Source organism: Ornithodoros turicata, chromosome 1, assembly GCF_037126465.1.
Source record: "Ornithodoros turicata isolate Travis chromosome 1, ASM3712646v1, whole genome shotgun sequence".
Lineage (NCBI taxonomy): Eukaryota > Metazoa > Arthropoda > Arachnida > Ixodida > Argasidae > Ornithodoros > Ornithodoros turicata.
Window position 1 is genome coordinate 85,396,026 of NC_088201.1, and position 21,609 is coordinate 85,417,634.

Below are 21,609 nucleotides of genomic sequence, written 5' to 3' on the forward strand. Positions count from 1 at the left end.
GCGCGTTAGGGTACATTTATGCTGCAGCGTCGCTGCTGGCACATGGCACATCGCTGTTTGGCGATGACGAAACAAACACATGTATCTCTGTGGGCGCGTTCATGCTGCAGCATCGCTGCTTGCCAAAGATGCACGCCATGATCATCGCCACAACAATGCTGCCAAACATGTTTGAACATGCCCGGGGACTACCTGACTTCTGGCGATGACAGGTCAAACACAGAGCTTTCTGTTGGTGCATTTACCCTGCAGCCTGGCTGCTCGCTTATCCTCGCCGCTGCTTGCCGCTCTGCTCGCTGCACCTAGGAATGTAAACATGTTTGTCTTCCTGGTATCATTGATGACTGGCGTCTTGAAATCCGACCTGCGATTGGTTGTGATGAAGTCGGTTTCCTCCTTCCACAGTGAACGCTGCTAGGCGACTGATATAGCGAAAGCGAGCAGCATCTTGAGCAATCTGCAGGGTAAACGCACCCTAGCGGTTATGCGAGCAGCGATGTGCTTGAAGCTGCAGCGAGCAGCGAGCAGCGATGCTGCAGCATAAATGTACCCTTAGGGTCCGGTGCTCTGAAAAGCATGATATTCGGCTATTTTTTCCGATGGCATAGCTCGTGAATATCACTGTCAATTATGAATTTGAGTGAATTCGGCACGCTCTTCATATTGGTGGGGTGAAAAAGTGACCTTCCCTTGGTAAATTTCCGAGTTCAGTTTGCAAATATTTACATAATTAAACTTGGCGTACATGACATTAACTTTACAAGGTGGCAAAAACCTAATAAGAACAAATGCCGTTCACCACATGACTCTAGGTGGCGTAGTTTTTTTATTATAATTCAATGACACGTTTTCTGGGACACCCTGTATACAGGGTGTTTCAAAAAATGTGTCATTCGGACTTTATAAAAAAACGGGGCGACGGAAAAATACGGGGTAAACGGCACTTGTGTGGCAACTGAATTTGCCATCTTGCAAAAATACTTTTATTTGATTTTAATTAAAATAAATTGAATTTCTTTAATTGAACTCCAAAATTTCCCAAGTCAACCTCACGTTTTTTTTTACAGAATTAGAAAGCCCGTAGCGAACTTAGTCAGATCCACCAAGAAACTCACTCGATATTGCAAATGGAAGTGCCCCCAAAAAGTCCCGAAATTGAGACTTCAGAGTTTCGGGCATTCAACGGCGCACAAAATCAGTCGCAAAGACGCGCGGAGAGCCTGACATGCTCCTGCCCCCACGAAGCTAGAACAATTTATCGCCGAACCGGCGTGCGGCACAAGACGTGCCGATAACAAGGCGGTTGACATTGCACCATACGTTGATAAGCGGCAAACAAAAATGATTCCGCCTCTTTTTTCCCGCCCTCTTTTTCTTCAACCTTCTATCTTTCATGGGGGCAGGAGCATGTGCTGCTCTCTGCGCATCTTTGCGACTGATTTGGTGCGCTGTTGAATACCCGAAACTTTGAAGCCTCAATTTCGGGAATTTTTTTGGGCAGTTCCATTTGCAATATCGAGCGGATTTCTTGATGGATCTGACTAAGTTCGCTACTGGCTCTCTAATTCTGTAAAAAAAAAAACGTTAGATTGACATAGGAAATTTTGGAGTTCAATTAAAGAAATTCAGTTTATTTTAATTAAAATCAAATGAAAATATTTTTGCAAGATGGCAAATTCAGTTGCCACACAAGTGCCGTTTACCCCGTATTTTTCCGTCGCCCCGTTTTTTTACAAAGTCCGAATGACACGTTTTTTGAAACACCCTGTAAAGTATTGGACTTAAAAGGTGTGCCTCAACAATTTTAACCCGGGCAAAGACATTCATTTTAACTCTTCCCATTTTACTATCGCCTTGCTTAATTTATTTATCTTTTTTTGTTTTTCAGTTCATGTACGATAGTCCTGCGCGATCGAAGTAAACACCTAATATCTTTACTTAGTTTTTTAAATTAAATAAATAATTGGGTCTTTCCGTCGCGAGACAACTGAGATCATGAGCGACGCCACAGCGGTCAGTCTGTGGATCGTTTTTTATCGGTACTCCGTAAAGGCTCCTGGTATTGACTTGTTTATTCCCAAAAAACAACAGTTCGCTTTTCTTCTTGTTTATGTTTGCCCCACTGCATGCCTCATATCTCCTGCACACCTCTAGCACTTTCCTTATTTCCTTGGCATTTTTAATAATAACTGAAGCATGGTCAGCGAAGGCAAAGACTGGTACCGAGTTGCCCGCCATCGGAAGCCCGATAGGTGTGACGCGCTGCTTTATCATCTGCAGGAGTGGTCCATCGTGATGATGAAGAGAGCTGCCGATAACGGGCATCCCTGCTTCACTCCCCTTTCTATTCGTACTTCTTCCGTCTCATATCCGTTAATCATAATTCTTGACACGCCTCTTTCATATTGTCTTTATTATTGCTATAACGTTTCCCGCCATTTTTATTTGTTTTAAACAGTCATACATGTACTGATGGTGCACCCTGTCGAAGGCTTTCTCTGAATCAACAATAAAAAGGATGCCCCCGTTATTTGTAGTGATTAACCAATTCATAATGTCTATTATGGCTAGAATATTCATTTGTGCCGACCTACCTTTAACATTTGCTGCTTGCATTTCGCTCACTACCTCTGCGAGTGCTGGATAAGTTCTATTGGCGATCGCCTTGGCGGCCATTTTGTAGTCTGAGTTTAATAATGTAACCGGGCGCCATGCCTTTATCATTTCTTTTTTGTTTTTCATTCTCCTTACAAATCAGAGTTATTCTGCCTTGGTAGAACGACTGGGGTAAATTGCCTCTTCGAAGGCATTATTAACCATTCCGGTGAAGCGCTTTCTCAATCTGTCCCAATACTTCTTGTAAAATAACGGCCCCAATCCATCCTCACCTAGGGCTTTGTTATTTTTAATCTGTTTGAGCGACTGACCTCACTGACCTCGTCAGTTGTAAGTGGTCCTTCCTTGATGCCTGTTACTACCCCTGGGAAAATTAAGTCCGTTTCGTTGTAAGTAGCCGTATCGGCTTTGTAAAGTTTCCGGTAAAAGTCCGCTACGTATTTCCCAACTGCCATGTGTGTCCCTCAGAATTTCACCTGTCTCCTCATTTTTTATGCACTCTAAATCGTGTTTACAACTGCCTAGCTGTTTATTGAGTAAGTAACCAGATGCCCAATGTTCACACTCCCATTTTTCGGCTCTCTGCTTCACTCTGACGCTATCCCATCTCTTTTTCATTAATGTATTACATTTTTTCCTCAATCTCACCCTCGCCTCTTGCAGTCCAGGTCCTGCCGTCTCTCTTTTGTGTAGTAACGCTAACGCGTCCACTACTTACTTAGTTTCTTCACTGCTTTCCTTCGCGATTTCTCTGCCCCTTTTCATTAGTATCTTTCTTACTTCATTCTTAAAGGGGTTGAGAAAACACACGGATAGACCTTTGTCTCCGGCAGAGTCTGTTCGCCTTACTCCACGCACTCCGTACTCAAAGTCCCACCTCCCACCTCCCATTATTTTTAATGCTACAGGGTTTTAAAAATATCCCATTTTTTAGGCCCCCGCCGACCGTGGCGCCAAACGGTTCCGGGCAGCTCCATGAAGTCGGCGGGAAGTGACGCCTTGACCGGTTGCTCTATGGCTCTACGTCATAGCCCTTCCGCTCATTTCACTTCGCCACGTCGCGTCCCAGCGCTCGCCGCGGCCCTGTTTACAGGCGTCGTCATGAGAACGGGAACTCCGCACTTCCGTGGCGCGCTCGATACTACGTCATACCGAGATCAGGCGAGGAGGAGGCGAGCCAAGAGTGAAATTATCTCCTCATATTCAAAGCGCCATAACTTCGTGGCGCGGAAGCGCAGAGTGAAATGGTTTCGACGGAGATGTTTGGCACCAATAGATCTACATTTCAAACATCATTTTGTGTAATATTTGGATTTGGATTCGCAACCCCTTTAAATTCATCCCAGCTCACTGTTGTAAAGCCTTTATCACTATACGTTTGAATAATCCCTTTTATTTCATTGTCGGCCTCGGTGGCTTAGTCAGTAGCGTGTTCGCCTTCGGATCCCGAGATCGCGGGTTCGAACCCGGCCGAGGACGCCAGCAACTTCGTGGCAGGGTACAAGTTGCTTAGACACGCCGTCTTCCGCGAGGGACGTTAAATACTGGGTGACGTGTGATGAGCTTTCATCGCACGTAAAAGAAGCCTCAGGTGGGCAAAAGCAATCCACAGACCGACCGCTGTGGCGTCGCTCATGATCTCAGTTGTCTCGCGACGTAAACCCCCAATTATTATTATTATTATTTCATTGTCAACTCGACTGTCTGCCAACAGTGCTGGGTTCATTTTCCAAAGGCCACGCCCCCTGCCTTTCTCAGGTATGTTTATTGCTGCTACAACCTATTGTGCTACCTGCTACTGCTACCTGCTACCTATTACTACCTGCTATTGTGGTCTGATAGGGCCGATTCAACCACCTCAATGCTTCTAATCGCGCTTTCAAAATTACCTGTAACGTACACCCTATCCAACCTCGCTTCAGCCCTCGGGCCTTTCCACGTCATCGCAGGGTAGCCGGGGAAGCATTTATTCCATACGTCAATAAAGTCACCTCTATTCCTAAATTATATCAGCGTTTTTACGCCATAGTCTTTTCTCATTTCCCTGGGTGGCATTCTATCAGCGATACTATTCTCAACGCAGTTGAAGTCACCTAACAACATAATTTTTCTACCTGTGCTAACGTAATTATCTAAATCGTTAAAATAGCGCTCTGATTTCCTCCCCTATTAGGAGCGTAGATATTTACCACGCGAAATCCTAATCTCAAGTCTACTGAAATGACCCTTCGCTCCCAGTCGCGATCGTGTTTTAATACATTATACTTTTGTTTTCCCAAAAGTATCAGCACAACACCGCCTGATCTTCCCACGGCAAAGCTCCAGAACCTTTTTACACCAAATATATTGTCGAATTTTCTTATATATCTGACATCGTTTACGTGGGTTTCCTGTATTGCTAAGGTGTCTATTTTTCTTTCTCTAGCTACCGTCAACACTTCATTTTGTGTCTCTTTTCGTCTAAAACATCTCACATTCCATGTACTGACCCTTAACATAGCCATACAGAGAAGTGAAAGGCCACCAAACCTTATTAACCTTTCTCGGCCGACTCTTTGTTTGTTACCTTTTCATCGATGTTCCCCACTGTTTTGATATCTCTTTGGTGTATCTCTCTTATCCGTGTGCTCGGTACTTCTGTCTGGTTTACTTCTTCTGACGAGCAGCTTTGGAACGGTGTGCTCATTCCATCCGAGTCTTTGCTTATCTCTTCCATGTTCCTCCCAAGCAGCAAAATGTACTGAAAGTCGGGTGCAATAGGGGTGGACGGGTAGGTGGAAGGCCTTGAACAGACTCGTGAAACTAAGGAACATCGATAAGACACATACCGTCCACCCCTATTGCACTCGACTTTCGGTACATTGTGCTGCTTGGGCTAACACTTAAGCATCTTTTCTTTCTTTTTTTTTTTTTGCCTTCAATTTACGTACTAGTTTCACTACCGCCGCCAGATTCCAAGCTTCAATTATCTTTCGCCGTCGGTGTGATTTCATTATCGCTCCCTGGCTTCGTCTGGTGTTTGTTTTTGTTCCTCCTCTTCCTTTTCTTTCATGTTTTTTGGCGTCTCCCAGCCATCACCTGATAATGTGCATTCGGCCATATCGCTTTCTGTGTCGCCTGGGGCCTCGCTCGTTCCAGTTCGTATTCACCTGTACTGTTCCTATTTTCTGTTCTTTCTGGTGCGTCGTTCTTGTCGCTTTCATATGTCAGTATCAAAAAATCTGTTCCAAATTCAGGTGTAACGCCCCTTGAGTCTCCCGCAGGCGGGGTCCTTCCTTCTATCGCTGTATTCGGCATTTCTGGTGTGACCCACTTTTTCCCTTCGTCGCATTGTTTCCCCTGTGCTGTATTTGCCCCGTTCACCCCTTTCCCCTTACTGTCGTCATCTCGCGCCGCTTGCTCATCTGCTGAATTTACCTCTTGTGATACTTCGCTATTTTTTTCTTTATTGACTGCCTCTATAATTGTCACCTCCTCTTCACTTAAAGCGGATGTTTCTGACGCACTCATTTCGTTGTCGTTGTTCGTGTAATGTGTTGTCTCAACATATAGGTCCATCATTGGCGCTGCGTCATCCGCTGTCACCGTTATACCTCTGACACACGGGCACGTTTGAACTCCTTTCCGTTAGGGGTCCTTTACAGCGACAAAGGACATCTTCGTGAAAGGAGTTCGTGCCGGTGACACACGACAGCGCCAATCTCCCTTTCATAGCGGCATTTCCTGTCAGCTTGCGGAGCGCCACCGGAAATGGGGTGACCAGAGTATTGGGCGCCGAAGTGTTTTCAATGTGGACGACGCTCCAGCGGATCCACCTTCCATATATCCACGCGGAACCACCGGTATGAACACCGCCAGGGAAGAAATAAGCTTGCTTTTAGCTTCTATATGCGCTCTCGAAAACCAGGTAGATGCGGCGAGGGTGGCGTCTGACAAGATCAAGCGCCACCTGCTTCTGAACAATTTTATGCTGGCGGCATCCTCACTCCCTGCTAGAGTTGTAACTAGGAAAATGTGGACTCTCGCTAGGAATGAGAGGTGGTTTGAAGACACAGTTCCTGGGCTTGGTGATCAAATATTCAAGCAATCCTTCCGAGTCAGCCCTTCAACGTTTCGCTTCATCGTGGAGAGGTTACGACCAGTTCTGGAAAGGACAGTCACCAACATGCGCGAACCCATTCCAGTTGACAAGGTTGTCACCATCGCTCTCTACAAGCTCTGCTCATCGGCAGAAGACAGGACGGTGGCGCATGTCTTCGTTGTTGGGCGTTCGACAGTCAACGGAATATACAGGGAATTTTGCGATGCCGTCATAGCTGTTCTCGAACGAAACTGGCTCCAGATGATGACAGCTGATGAAATGGAGAACCAGATTCGTGAATTCCAAGCAGTGTGCGATTTCCCTCAAGGCGTAGGAGTGCTTGACGGCTGTCATTTTCCCATTTCACCACCAAAGGACGATGCAACAGATTACCATAATTATAAAGGCTGGTAATGTCTTTTTTTCTGTTTATCCTTTGTTTGTATTAAAATTGAGAACAGTATTCGTTCAGGTGCTGATTGCTATCCATTCATCGCCATTATCAATATCCCCTGTCATCATAAATTATCTTCTGTTTTGTTCGCCTTTATAGCATTTCTTCCATGTTTGCATTTTTGAAGGTACAGCATCATTCTCATGGCTCTGGTGGACCACAAGTACCGGTTTAGATATATAAGTGTTGGTGCCCCTGGACGATGTCATGATGCGCATGTCTACCGAAGGTCACAACTGTCCCACATAGTGGCCAGTCCCCTTTTCCAAGCTCCAGTTGCCTTGGTAGCTGGAACGGCAGTTCCACCTGTAATACTCTGCGACCAGGCATTTCCTTTAACAGCAAACCTGATCAAACCATTGGGACATAACACGACATTGACTGATGATCAACGAAATTTCAACTACCATCTCTCACGAGCAAGAAGAATAGTCGAAAACGCCTTTGGAAGTCTGAAGGCGAGATTCCGGTACACAGCAAAAAGGATGGACTGTGATGTGAACAATGCTCGCTTAGTCATCCCAACATGCTGCATACTAAACAACATCTGTGAATATTTCAATGACGTCGTCCCTCAGCAGTGGCTGACTGAACTGCAGCAGGACAATGTGGTATTCCCTCAGCCATCGTACACCACGGGAGCTGCAGTTGGAGAAGGTTCAAGTGTTAGATCGGCTTTGGCTGAGTACTATAGACAAAGGAACTGAGCTGACAGAAAGAAAAATTCAGCTTCAGCCATGTTTTTTTCTTATTCACATGTCTTTATTGTAGAAGATTATGAGTACATCATAAAGGCTTTTCTTGTAGTCTTATCTGCTTCTTTCTCAGCTCCATTTCTTCCTTGTGTGCAGTGTCGAACTGCTCCCTCAGGAGTCTGTGTTCCTCGAGCAGGGATTTTTGAAAGTCAGATATCACAGGGCAACGCCGTCTTCGTCCGCCTGCCTGTCTGGCGGTGGAGCTGCTTCCTGAGGCACTGCTCGGCTGGGTAATTGGCTGGTCGTCACTTGACTATGGCCCATCTAGTGAGCTTGAAGAGAGTGAAGGGCTTGAAGAACTTGAAGCTCCCGGCTCCACGCTTGCCTCACCTACGGTGTTTTCAAAACTGCGTCCAGTTTCCATGTGACAGATAATCTGCTGAAATTCAAGGAAAAATTTATCAGAGACCCTCCAGTTGGTGCCCCACTCCTAACACACCAAACAGAAAAAGAATTATAGCTGACACCTCCACCCCACCCCCCCTGACTGACCTAACAGAAGAGAAGTTAACAATTTATTCACAGACATTTCGTGGCGAATGGTGAGCACACCAACTAGCCTTGCAGGCTTGCTCCGTAACTGGTTATAGAGGCCACAGTATAATTCTCGAAGTGGGTGTCGAATACTATTCTCGGTGATGAAGTACCTCGTGATTTTTATGGGATGTAAAATACAGTTTAAGACCGGATCTGCAATATTTTGCAGAATTATTTATAAGCTATAGGTATCACATGAGCGAATACATGAGGACTGCACAATATCAGTTCACAGATGTGACTGACAACTACTGAACTTTAAAAGTACTATGACAGAAAGAAAATTTTGAAAACTACAGAAGTAGAATATACGGTGCCGTTATTTCTTGCTGCTGAATCTTAGTGCAAACAGTGCTAATTCCTGTGGTTTCGAAGGTACAGTTCTGACTAGCCAAATACTGTTTATGCTAGCAGCTCCATGAGAACAAGAAAAAGATGCAAAATCAAAAGTTTTCAAGGACTGTAAAACATTCATCATTTTCCAGACTTTCAAAATGGCACTTTAAGATTCCACTCCATTTAAGGGTTTCGAGGAGCAGTGCGAACCATGTTACCTGTTCTACACTGCTGCTGGTTCCAGCCTCTTCAATTACTGTCGAGTCGTTCATGGGAAGGCAACTCAGAAACCTATTCAGTTCCCAGAAGTACGGCCAGCTTGTTGTGCTCAACCCAGTTTTTTTACCCTTTGTATGTTTTCTGCAAAGTGAAAAATTCCCTTATGAGTGCTAATCAAGGAGATCATGCTCAAATGACAAAATAGCGTGTGGGTGACATCCACATTGAGGAAGCCTAAGCTTGGTAAAAAATGCAAAAGAGACAAAACACCATCACAAGGAGCTCAAACCAGCTAAGGTTTAATATAGACATCTCACACAGTGTTTACTACACAAATAATGGGGAGAAGAGCACAGGGAAAGTGTGACCAAAACTACAGGCACACTCTTAGAAATGGATCTTCTATCGTGTCTTCTACAGACACCAAAAAAAAACGGAAATTTTGGGGTTTCTACGTAGAGACCACGCGAAAGCGCGGGGAATGACGTCGCATCACGTGATTTCCCTGGTAGAAGCCACTAAAGTGGCGTCTGTTTTATGCTTCACGGTTTCCTCCTTTCCCGGTTTTTCCCCCTCCCCGCGTGCTTCTGCTTCCCCTCTCCCCCGGCGCAGTCGAAGGCAGGCTTGGAGTCGACAATTTGTTTCAAACGGGATTGAAGACTTTATTTACGCAAAGTTCTGAAAGTGTGGCAGTGCTACAGTGTTAGTTACATTGAAAGTCACATTTTAGCCGTCATAACCTGCATACATAGGACTCATTCATTCATAACTCACTGTTTGTTCCCTTTTGTTGCGAAAAAATAATTATAATGGCCCTTTACAATCAATTGCTGCTTGCAATTTTTCCGTGTCACAGAAAATCTGAACACATCTCGGCACACTGTTACCATAGAAATAGTCAGCATCAAAACAAACATCAGTAAACAATATGAGAGCCAGAACAACAGCGTGCGAGCCTAGAGCTGCACATTTAGTGCTTTGAGGAGCTGTAGAAGCTTTGGCTTCACCCAACTTCGGGGGAACTTGTCTCTGCGGACAAAAAGGATTTGCAGCAGCCCAAACAACTGTGAGAAGGCACTAGGGTAGTTGAGGTTCTTGATATAGTACAGTCTCAGACATAGCACAAGCCCTTTTTCCAGCGAGGTGTCCGTCTTGAGCTTGCAGATTTTGCCGCTGTTGCACCACAAGAACTTGTCCCGGCCAAAAAATATTTTTGGTCCAGGAATCACCGCTTCGTCCGCTAGGCCATCCTTCGTGTAGAAATGTATACGCCCCAGTTCAAGCGAATTCACATCATATATTCTTGTAATATTACGAAATGTTAAAATTAGACTCACAATGGTGATCAAATGAAAGCGTGCCCCGCCTGGTCTAAGGTAAGCATCGACATCAGCAAACGTTGCGTCCTGATTTTTCTCTTTGTCTTTGAATGTGCTGAGCACGTTGTGCAGCGTTTCCTCCATGCTTCCCATACTGGCCTGGAATCTGAATTCTGCTTCGAGGCATAACTGTGACAAAGGAAACGACGGCAAAGGAGCATTACAAAGTGGATAGGAACAACATTACTGTAAGTCTAATAAAGGTCACTATCGACAACAGTGAAAAGGTACAAACTATAGCTTAGACTCAAACGATAATGGTTAAGTTGGCGAGGAGAGAAACACACAACCTCAAGAGCTCCTAAAGCAATCGATAATGTAGCAATCCAAAGGGTACCTGCGGCGGGGCTCGTACCTGCATCATCCAACTTGTGGAACTTCGACGGCTTTCATTTGATTGCTTTGGGCGTTCATGAGTAGAGACAAATGGGTATATGGGCCACAAATTTTGAAGGAAAAATGCCTCCTTTTTCAAAAACTCGCGTCAATTTCCTGTGACGTACCATACACCTTTTTAAACACAATGTTGGTATTATTGTACTTCCAGGCCATTGTATGTACCACAAAGTGCTGTGCAGATGATCAGAACGTCCATATCTCGTTTCCTGTTTGCGGATGCACTGCTATTGCACGCTCGGGGCTGCGAGTTGCGAAAAGTTGGGAAAGAACCAGCGCTATACAGGCGTGTAGCAATCGTGCCAAAGTGCTATGCCTCCGAACCGTCTGGCGAACCAGTGACAACATCATATTTTTGGGTTCAGTTCCGGTTAGGTGAGGAGCCTTAAAACAATAATTTCTGTTCGGTTCGGTTTGAGTTCAGTCACAAGTAACGATTTTCTCCAGTTTTCGAGTACGGTTCAGGCCCCTGCTTTTATTGCAAGACATTATGTAAATCAATAAACGAGGATGGGCAGCACATTTGTAACGGCAGAACTTACAACGTCCTCATTCAGGAAGTATGCTGGTAACTTGTCTGGTGGGCATGCAACCCTTGAAGGCAGCGTGGTTCGCAGAAGAGAGGCCATTACATCTATGTCATACTCGGCACCTGTCCTCCGTTCTTCAAGTGCCTGAAATAAGGGGTCACGAAATGCTTCTAAATGCTGTGAAGGTTTTCCCAACAGAAAGCCAACGTTAGGAGCCTCTGTTAGGGACAAGGGTCCTCCCCTTAACCCTAACGCGGGCTCTTGATGTTGGTTTTCTTTTTGCTACTTCGGTTAATACCTATATCGTACGGCATTCGGACAAGATCGCCTTAAGGTTGGGAACAGTTTCGTAACGGTGCACTACTGATGGCAATATTAGCTAAACACACTTGCAAAGATTTTGGATTCACAAAGTCACTGGCCCTAGAACTGTTTTGTAACTGTTCTCTAATTATTTTACCTGCAATAGCACAATCTGCTTTTTTTTTTTCCATTTGTCATAGTGAAGGAAGCGAAGAGAAACAATGTACCTTCAGCTCTATAATGGCTTCCTCCAGAGTAAACGTTGTCTGCTTTTGGCTAGCTTGAGGCACAACAGATGAAGTGAGACTCTTCTTTCTTGCTTTTCTTGCTGTCCTTGCTTTCGAGGTTCTATGCATGAATACACTCTAGAAAGGAAAGCAGAGGCAGTGTTCTGGCGCATCCACCACATGCACATCTTCTCATAATGCGTGGCATATGCTAAGGATAGCAAATGAAATTCGTTAACACCAGGTTAAACGTAGTCATACCCATTCCTGCGCTGCCTGCTTGAATACTTTAGTGCCGCACTTTCCAGTTTCGAACATCATGGACGGATAAGCTTGGGCGATTTCCCTTCCCAGTGCTGAATACTGCCATCTCTTGTGACCTTTGGTACCACTGGTGATCAGTTCGTTCTTGCTGCAAATTTTCAGTGAATTTGTAATGAGCATTGTTGCACAATAATTTTTTTCAAGAACCACGATAACTGTTGCTTGTTACGCACTCAAGGAAAACGATTATCTCATCTTTGAGCTGCCGAATCAGTTTGCTCCTCTCCTCTTGCTGCTCTTGCCCACGAAGAAGCGGTTGGAGGCCCGGTGAAAATTGTGGGAGCCCATGTGGCCAATCATTGCTGCCCTGCACCATTGTAATAACACACAGTCTCAAATTCATCCAAGGCGATCTTAACGAGCGTTTATTGCACACATACAACTACTCATTGTACATCATCCACAAGCTGCACAGCGAACTATATATATACTCGCAGTACTCTTACACATTTGCTGTGTTTCCGGTGAACTGTGACAACAAATTAAATGAAACCTCGACAACGAAATTAAAATGCAAAAATGAAATATGAAGCACCACAAAAAAGTCTCTAGGTTAACTGACCGCAGTAAAAGTTGCCAGACTAAACGCACTGATCACGCAGCTTATGCTTCGTACCCTAGTTCCTCACACCAGTGAATGCATTTAGGAATTGCCAACATTGCTCCTGCATCCTCGTATACGTACAGGCGCCAAGGCAGGAGGAACGCACGCCCGGTAAGTACAACTGTATGAGACAAGCATTTCAAAAGAAAACCATTCCGCTCCTTGTCAACGGAAACCAGTGTCATTACATTGCAATGAAAGAATGTTGTGTTCACAAATACAACAATGTCTTTCACCTGTACAAAATGCGGCACACTACTAAGGTGACCAGTTACAAGAACATGTTTGGGCACAATTTTAACGCCATTGGCCAGTGCGCTGCTCATGCACAACCCAGTCTTGCCTACGTCAGAAGGATCTAGACCAGCCTCAACGAATTTCTGCGTTAGTGTAATGGACGAAAGCAACTTTGCGTTCGCGATTTTTTCACTGTCACGAGGGCTGTTTGGTTCTTGCCAAAGGTAGTGCTCCAACCTAACCTGAAAGAAGTTGCTCACAGAGCCAGGGATATTTTTGAAGTTGTAAAATTTCTTGGACTTTGGGAGTGCATTTTTTGATTCATATCGCATTACCCAGTGATGCCTACACGGACCATGGTTCTTGATCTGGTTAACGATGTGTATCAACATATGCAGCTTGGGGGAAAAAAGACTGAGTGCCGTAACATTCACAAAAGAGTCTGTTATGCTCTGATATGAACTCTTCTAGGGTACTAAGTGATGCTACGGTTAAGACTGGGGACAGCAGAATCTGCGTTAGCTTCCCTAAAAGCATGAAACATTGCAGTGCTACACTGTCACTTGGCAATCTGCCTTTCAAAATCAGCGGGAGATGCAAAAGTAGGACCCATGCTGCACTTGCCGACGTTACTGTCGGAAAGTCAGACTCATAGAGCCGAGGGTAGTCGCTTTTACTGACAAGATAACAAAAATTAAAGCTGGTGATGGCATTGTTCAACTGCGCCCGTGTGAACCACCGTTCCTCGAGTACAGCATGACGGAGGAGCAAAGTGATCTCTCTCGGAACGATACCTTCCAAAATGACGTGCATAGGATCTAGGAGAACGTCTCTTGTCAACGAGAAGTAGGGCACTTGACAGAACAGGGAACGACCATTGATGCCGAACTCCGCGGAGAGCGCTGATCGATCGAGAGTTGATGTGGCTGCTTCAAGAGCTTCTACCTGCTCAGCGATCTGAGCGTCGGTACGCAAACTGCATTGGGTGTGAAAAAGCTTCTCCGGCATACGGTGCCCACCTCATAGCATTTTGAACGTGGACGCTTCACCTTCGACGAGAAAGATTCTTTGAAGCAAGCCACGTTGTGGCATGCTAACGCGTCGCCAAGAAATGGAGTCAAGTAGCCAATAAAACTTTTCCGGTCCCTGTTTAGTTTCCATGACAACACCAGATGTGCTCAGCGCCGAGATAGCATCAAAAGCATCCTTAAGAAGAGTCGACTTCGCTTTCACAGATCGGAGTACCTTGCTATGTCCCACCGCAAGAAGAAAAATATTGTCTACAGCGGATCTTTGCTGAGGCAAAAAGTTCAAAAATGATATGTAGAAGACTGTAAGCTTCCCACGGAACGCTCTTTTCATCCCTAAGGCATTGGCCAGATCGATGTCATCACAATACATGAGCATTCGAATGAGGCGATTCCGAACAGACTGAAGGGGACGAGACTGGAAGCGCAGGCCATCGTGGAAATCTCTCACTACGCCACCTACTTCTGGCTCAGGGATATTACTGCAGAAAGACTCGCAAAAGCTCTGCTGCCTAAGCAAGCTACTCAGGAGGTCAAGTAGCGGGACAAAGTACCCATTTTTCCCGTCAATGACAAGAGGCTTTGCCGGCACATACACGCCACATTTCTGATAGAACTGAAGCCTCTTGTGGTCACTTTGTAAGCTAGAGGTATCAAGCGGTATATCTAAGCCTTCCAGTAAGTCCCGCACTGAGGAAACCACAAGGTCAATTGCACACTTCGGCACCCTATGTTCTCCTTCTAGGGTAAGACAAAGGGTTGAGAGTTTGCGTTCTAGTACTGACGGGGGTTCTCGTGACGTTGGTTCATTCTCAGTGCACCTTTCAAGAATTGGATCCGTGTCATTGTTGGCCCCATTTTCGCCCATCGATGCTGATTCAGTTGCTGGCACAGAGTCAGCCGTTAAGCGTGAAGTTTGCACACTGCTATTCGCAAGAGTTGTGTTAAGTACGTTCACAGCTTGAGTGGTTCCATGCACTTCGACATTGCATTCCCTGACGTGTGTCTTGTAACGTCGAAAGAATGTGGAAGTTCCATGACACTTGTAGCATTTGTAAATAGCATTGTGCCTATGACAGCTATTCGTATGATAGCTAAGCAAGTTCCACTTAGTAGTCACGAAGTCACAGTTCCCACAGCTGTGAAAACAAACCTTTGTCCTTAGGGAGGCGCCTGTAAATATAAGAAAATTGTATCATATCGCTTTCCATCATATGCATCATCGTCACAAATTTGCTTACCTGATGCCGCAGGTGCTAAGTCACCACCACTCGAATCCTGAGCATGACCGTCTGCATTGGATGGAAGTGTGCACGCGTCACCTATGATGCAAGAAACACGTTCCTTAGCAATGCAGTGAGTGAAAATAGGGATAACCCTTTTCAGTCCTTGAAGCTATTTTATATTAAGTGAATTCGGTGCAAATGTTAGTGTGGCTGCTCATTTAAAAGACTGGAGCGGAAGGTAATCCTGATAAATAAAGGAAGCACCAGTTTTTTTCAAAAACAATGTTCCATCATTGTGAAGTAAGTGAAGTGAGAAATGGTAAAGCAAGATATCCTACCTGAGGTGCACGACGGAATAGCTGTTGCATCTCCGTGATGAAATGCAGAATGTACTTCTCCGCCTGCATTTACACAAAATGAGCCAAACGGGAAAAAACGTGGCAAAACGTGCATTGATTATAGGTATTACGTAATAGAGGAACCCGGGGAACCATTTATCGCAGAATAACTACAGAAATTATTGGGGATGAATGACACTGATCATGTAACTACTACGACTTCAACGTCGAAATTCATTCATTAGTAGTTCCCCCTGAACAAATAAAAAAAGAAAAGCTTGTTCCGTCTTGATGCTGATAACCGCTTAATTATCCCTTCCAACTCCACAATTCGATTGCTTACCCGACAGAATGAAATCTCCGCTGCTGCTAATGTTTTGTCTTGAGGATGGACCTGGGTCCTCCAAACCAGCACCTGGCTGTAGACCTGACGAGTGTGACTGCTGTTGCCACGCGTGCGCTGCATGTAGGAAAGCTGTGGTGCGTACAAATGATTTTCACACTGCACACTGCTGTATCACCTTGGAGCATGTGATGTGAGGGATCTTCTGCAGGTTCGTTGCCTCGAGGCAGGTGTAAACTCCTGCTGTGCTGTGAAGGGCACGTCTGCTTCGTGCTGCCATTTTCTTTTTGCGGCAGCTGTAATGTACTGCCTGTAATTGCCCCAAACCAACCGCTCTTTGTTCTCCATTGTGAATATAGCACAAACAGGGACAAACTAGCCTTACCAAGCTGTATGGCAAGGCTTGATTGGCGAAGCTGCCTTCCATTTTGTTTTTTTTGTGGTGAGCAAGCAGGCGTTCCAGTAGTATGGCTGTAGATTTCTTTTGCGGGATGTGTGACACAACGAAACAGGCAAGATTATTAATGATACGTAGCTGCTGGCAAGAGTGTTGCAGCACACTTCAGTTACGTTCAGAAATTCTAGGAATGCCAGCGAACTCCGTATGTATAGTGCGTGTTGGGCAAGTGTGAAGGCGTGTACTACAAATATGCAGCAAAAATTAAAAAGAAGCCGCGGATACGCACGGAAATGTAGTGGGCGAAATATTCCGAACCAGGCAAAAATTTGATTAGGAGCGGTCGATCTTAACAATAATGAATCATATCATATTGATAGTATTGTTGGGACGCCTGAGAATAGTGTTACCGAGCCACTGTTCAACAAGAACGCTATGAAGCACAGCTGGGGCCGTATTCTCATAAAACTAAAGTGAGACTCTATATCTGAGAGACTCTATAGACCTGTGATTCATCAATCGCCACCATATCGCCGATCACAGTTCAGCGCTAAATAGAGTCTTGCTTTCATTTGACGAGAATACAACCCCAGGGCACACTTGCACGAAGCGATCTTAAGCGCCGCACTACCTGTTTCCGACCTCAGCGTTCAGGATGTCATTTTCGGAAGCGACAGATGAAATGACCACGTGACCGGAACAATCACTTATTGCTTTGTGGTGTCATGCATGGCCTCGTAAATGCAAAATCCACATTGGAACCCAATGTACTGCTTGCGACACGATTGTCTGAAATCTCGGTGTCGTGCCTGTTATCTGGTATCATCGTGCAGCTGATGTCTCACTGTGGTATTTACGTGTTACCGTTATAGCATCAATGTCCCACCGCGTTATGTACACCGGTACCACAATGCAAAGCAACAGTTCGTCGGACCACATTTAAATACCGCAATGGTACGTTGGTATCACAACAACAACACACAAACACCATGTAAATGCTATAGTTGGACATCCACAGCGCGATGGTACGAGATACACAGTAGTGGTACATCGTGTCCCACTATATGATTGCCCCGCAGGACAGGACAAACCGATAAGCGATTCTTGGGGTTACGTAGGCATTTCATCTGTCGCTTTCGAAAACACAGTCCCGAACGCTAAGGGCGAAAACCGCTATTACGGCACTTAGTGTCGCTTCGTGCAAGAGGGCCCAGAAGCCACTTTCCGAACACCCGGTACTTCCAAGTCTACTCGAAGACATCACACGCTCTCAGATGGTGCATATTACACACCCTAGCATTCCCCTACGAAAGCACTTAATCCGAAGTATATCAAACAAACATGTTACAGCACGCAGGTACATACTGTGATTGCCATGCAAACTCGAACCCACCCAATGGCTGCTAGTGGATGCACGCAATGTTACAACTACACTGACACATTTAGCAGCGATCGCCACAAATGCGATTATCTTACACAACAGCACAAACGTACCGTGCATTACTCTGTGCGCTGACAGCTCCGTAAAGAGAGGACTCGGATTAACGTCTGTATGTAGGAGAAATCAGAGAGGTATCTTACTGAATGCTGCGGAGAGCAACACAGCAGTCAAGCCAATCTATCACATGACAAAAAAAAAATAACTACAATCAGCTCGTCTCGCATGCAAGGCGAACAACGCGGCCACTTGTATTACCTTGCACGTGGTCGACAGGTGAGTGCCAGCACTGGACGCATGTTCCGGGTAACACTTGTGCCGTGTACCCGCTAATATCTGTCAGTCTTCGGTACGAAGCGCACGCACATTTCCTGCACGCGGCACGTTGAACACTAGTGAAGTCTTCGTTGGTGACGTCCATCCCCACTGCGGCCAGCTGAGACAGAGAATGGTTACTCAAACTACGGTCGAAACTAGCCCCCGAACGACAAAAGCATCCTGCGCCATACACAAACGTTAGCGCTCGTGAAGTCCACGTTTAAAGGCAATTCTAACTGATTTACGAACCGGATACAGCTTGTAACACATTAGTGTCTCTCGAATAACTTCCCTCCTCAACATCACCACATAACTTTCGTTTACGTTCTGTCACGACCGCCATGACAGTTCCATTCGCATTTGCACCTTCCAAATGCTCGTTAGGAGGTGGGGAAGTAACAGTTAGTCACTGTAGTCATGGTACTGCTGCTAACATAGTTATCGCAGTTTATTAAGCGGTGGTGGCTTACCTGGCAAAGGAACGCAGGAACGCATACCAAAGCGTGGAAACGCTGGCGATACGGCATCGAAGGCGAGGCGTGAGCAGTGCCGCGCCACCAGCATGTCTGGCCCCGTCGCATAGATCACGTGACCCCTCGACGCTGGTTAGGTGATCACTCCGAGCGCGTAGACACCACGGCCGCGATATTAGACAACACGAAATAGCCGTCACGACGTCCGATCCCTGGTCACGTGACAAACGTGTCTTCTACACGGCGTACGCGCCAAAAAAAAGCAAGACACTTTTTTATGGTATTTTCTTTTCTCCGGAGTCACGTGGGCATCTGTCGTCTAAAAATTCGGCCTTGATCGTGAATCTAGAAGACACGGCAGCTCTTGACGACACGATAGAAGATCCATTTCTAAGAGTGCAGGAGCAAGGAAGCATGACAATAGAAGAGTTCATAGAAGACAGTCAACGGCTGGGTGAAGAGTAACTGTAGGAACACTAACACAATTGCAGACACAACGAATGTCCAGGGTTTCTCAGCCTCAATAACCGATGCTCTCGTTTCCCGTTAGTACAGATTCATTGGACATTTCCTTTTTTGTGTTTGTTTTACATAAGCACAGAGTTATTATTGAGCTTTAGCTGGTCGTACACCCGGGTTTCGTCCTTCACTGTATGCTTTTGTGGTCAACATATCTTATTGTACAGTATGTAGGGTAGCCAAAGACAAAGTACCGGGTTTATAATGAATATTTTAAAAAGTTACGCTTTGGTAGACATAATATGCGCTAAAACTTCTTATAAAAATTGCCACTTGGTCCAGTTCTTTGCGCATTAATCGAAACAAAAAGGAAACGCGTCTGACAGACGCCGTAGCGCAAACAGACAGACCACAAAATGTTCAGAGGGCGATTGTCTTCGAACTTGCACGATTTATCCATACAGAACTCGACGAACTGACTATTTTTATACAGAAGTTCACCGCATATTACATAAAAAGCATAACCGAGCTCCAAAACACTGGTTTTGTTTGTGCTATCTTCAGTACAGGGACTAAGCATGTGATATGAACGAGGCAAGAATTACATTTATTTTCTAGACGGTAACACGACAAACAATGCAGTTATTATACTTTAGGGTGACTTACCGGTACGTCTGCACCAAGTTGTCAATCTTGGCGTGCACCTGTGCTTTCGTCCGTGGCACACCGGCGCTGTTCAAGGCTTCCGCAATGCGGCAGTACACTTCGCCGTTGTGTTTATGTGAACAGAGGTCATCCTTTTTGTCCTCCCATAGCTTGATCAAAGCCCACGTTTCCCTTTCGGGCCACTCAACACGGGGCTTTTTTGTTTTTGACGGTTGACGGCGGTTCACTCTCAGTGTCAGCCATTGTCAGCCATGATGCTCGAGCTGGTGGAACTGGAACGCCGAGACCTTCGTTCGAGAGTACATTCCTACAGTTCTGTGTTCGAGGCTACGACTTTTCGCCCGTAAAGGAGATAAACGATCTCCGCTTCCGCAAAGACCCTTTTGCTAAAAGAAGTATCTCCTTTGGCGTGTGTCATGGGACACAAACTCCGTTTGGAAGGGTGTCCTTCTCTGGAATGGCCTTTAGGCTGTCCGTGTGTCAGGGGTATTAGTCTATTGCGTTTGTCAAAGTCTGACGTATCGGGCACTACATCAACGGCAGGCACCAGGCCTCTCGAGTACCCGAATGCTGTTGCGCATGTTTTCACCAAACATTCGCTCACAGCGTGGTTCCCGTAACATCTGGGACAGGGGGAGTCGCAGGAGGAGTGCCCGAAAACACCGCACCTCCCGCATGTTGGCGTGTTACAGTTTGTGTTAAAATGGCCCTCGCGGCCACACCTCCTGCACACCCTTGTTACACCCAAGTACTCGTACTGTACCACCCAGGTTTTTGACCCAGCGTTTATTTTGACGAAGTTCGGGATAGGTTCGTCCATTTCAATGTAGACCTGTCGTACTCCGAACGTACCATACTTTTTGTACATTGTTTCCTCGATTTTTTCTATTCGTCCGTAACTTTCAAGCGTTCTTTGCAGGTGGCAAATATCCTCGTCCGATGGGTAAAAGAACACAGACACTTTTGTTTTCGTACTCCCGAGGTAATTAAGCTATACTCTTCTCCTTTAATAAAAACTACCGGGTCTACTGCTAATCCTCTTGTAATTTTTTTCCGCTTTCACCTTGACCTCGTACTTCCCGGAGCCAAAGTGTTCCACCCTTTCAAGATCCTGCAACGGCCGTTTGGCAATCAGCCCTTCCGCAATATCATCGAACTTCACTCCTCGTGGCACGACCAGAGTGAACACACTCGGCCTAACCGTTCGCAACAAGTTCATCTCGGGCAAGCCCGTCCGTTAGTCTTAGTCTTAATTAGTATTTCGTTACTTTTAACAACAAGTTAATTACGGATGAAGTCATGTGATCAGAAGAGAAATCAGCCTCGCCCAACGCCGTTAGGTAACCTGGTAATCCATTAGTTGTTGGCTCAGTCACAAAACAAAGAACACAGAGACAAACCCGGTGGCTGTTGCAAAAACGCAAACAGCCGCCTACCAAGCACCCAGATACGGTCCCAAGAAAGCAATCCTTATCTGGAAGCAACCAAACCTGTCGGCCTTCTTGAGCCTCATCAGCAGTACACAGGCGCAAATGGAAAATAGCCGAAGGTCTGTAGCTGCACGTTGAGCATAAGTTTGTAATTTGATCGTGCACTCCCAGCCGGGCTGAAGAGCCCCAAGTAGAGCGAAACAGCTGTCCTCGGCTACAGAGCTTCGGCTATTTTCCATTTGTATATGTACTTGCTGGCTTGCACTGCGGCCTCCACAGGTGACGCCGTCACCGTGGAACATTGATGCCTCGCCGAGGCACACTGTCAGCGCCGACCCAAGATCGTGTCGCTTCCCTGCGCCGGGCTGAAGAGCTCCAAGTAGAGCGAAACAGCTGTCCTCGGCTGGGAGTGCACGATCGAATTACAAATATATGTATATATTCAAACACGTCTAGTGTCATTTGTTTCTTTAATGGCTGTTTTCCCTCTTCTTC

The 21,609-nt window shown here is 45.7% G+C and overlaps 1 protein-coding gene across 1 annotated transcript; it reads left to right on the forward strand.

The window, feature by feature from the left end:
* The first annotated feature begins 6,460 nt into the window (after window positions 1–6,460).
* LOC135378598 (uncharacterized) lies at window positions 6,461–7,858 on the forward strand. Its single transcript, XM_064611665.1, has 2 exons — window positions 6,461–7,107; window positions 7,279–7,858. Exons 1-2 carry the CDS (start codon window positions 6,461–6,463, stop codon window positions 7,856–7,858), a joined length of 1,227 nt encoding a protein of 408 aa, XP_064467735.1.
* The last annotated feature ends 13,751 nt before the right edge of the window (window positions 7,859–21,609 follow it).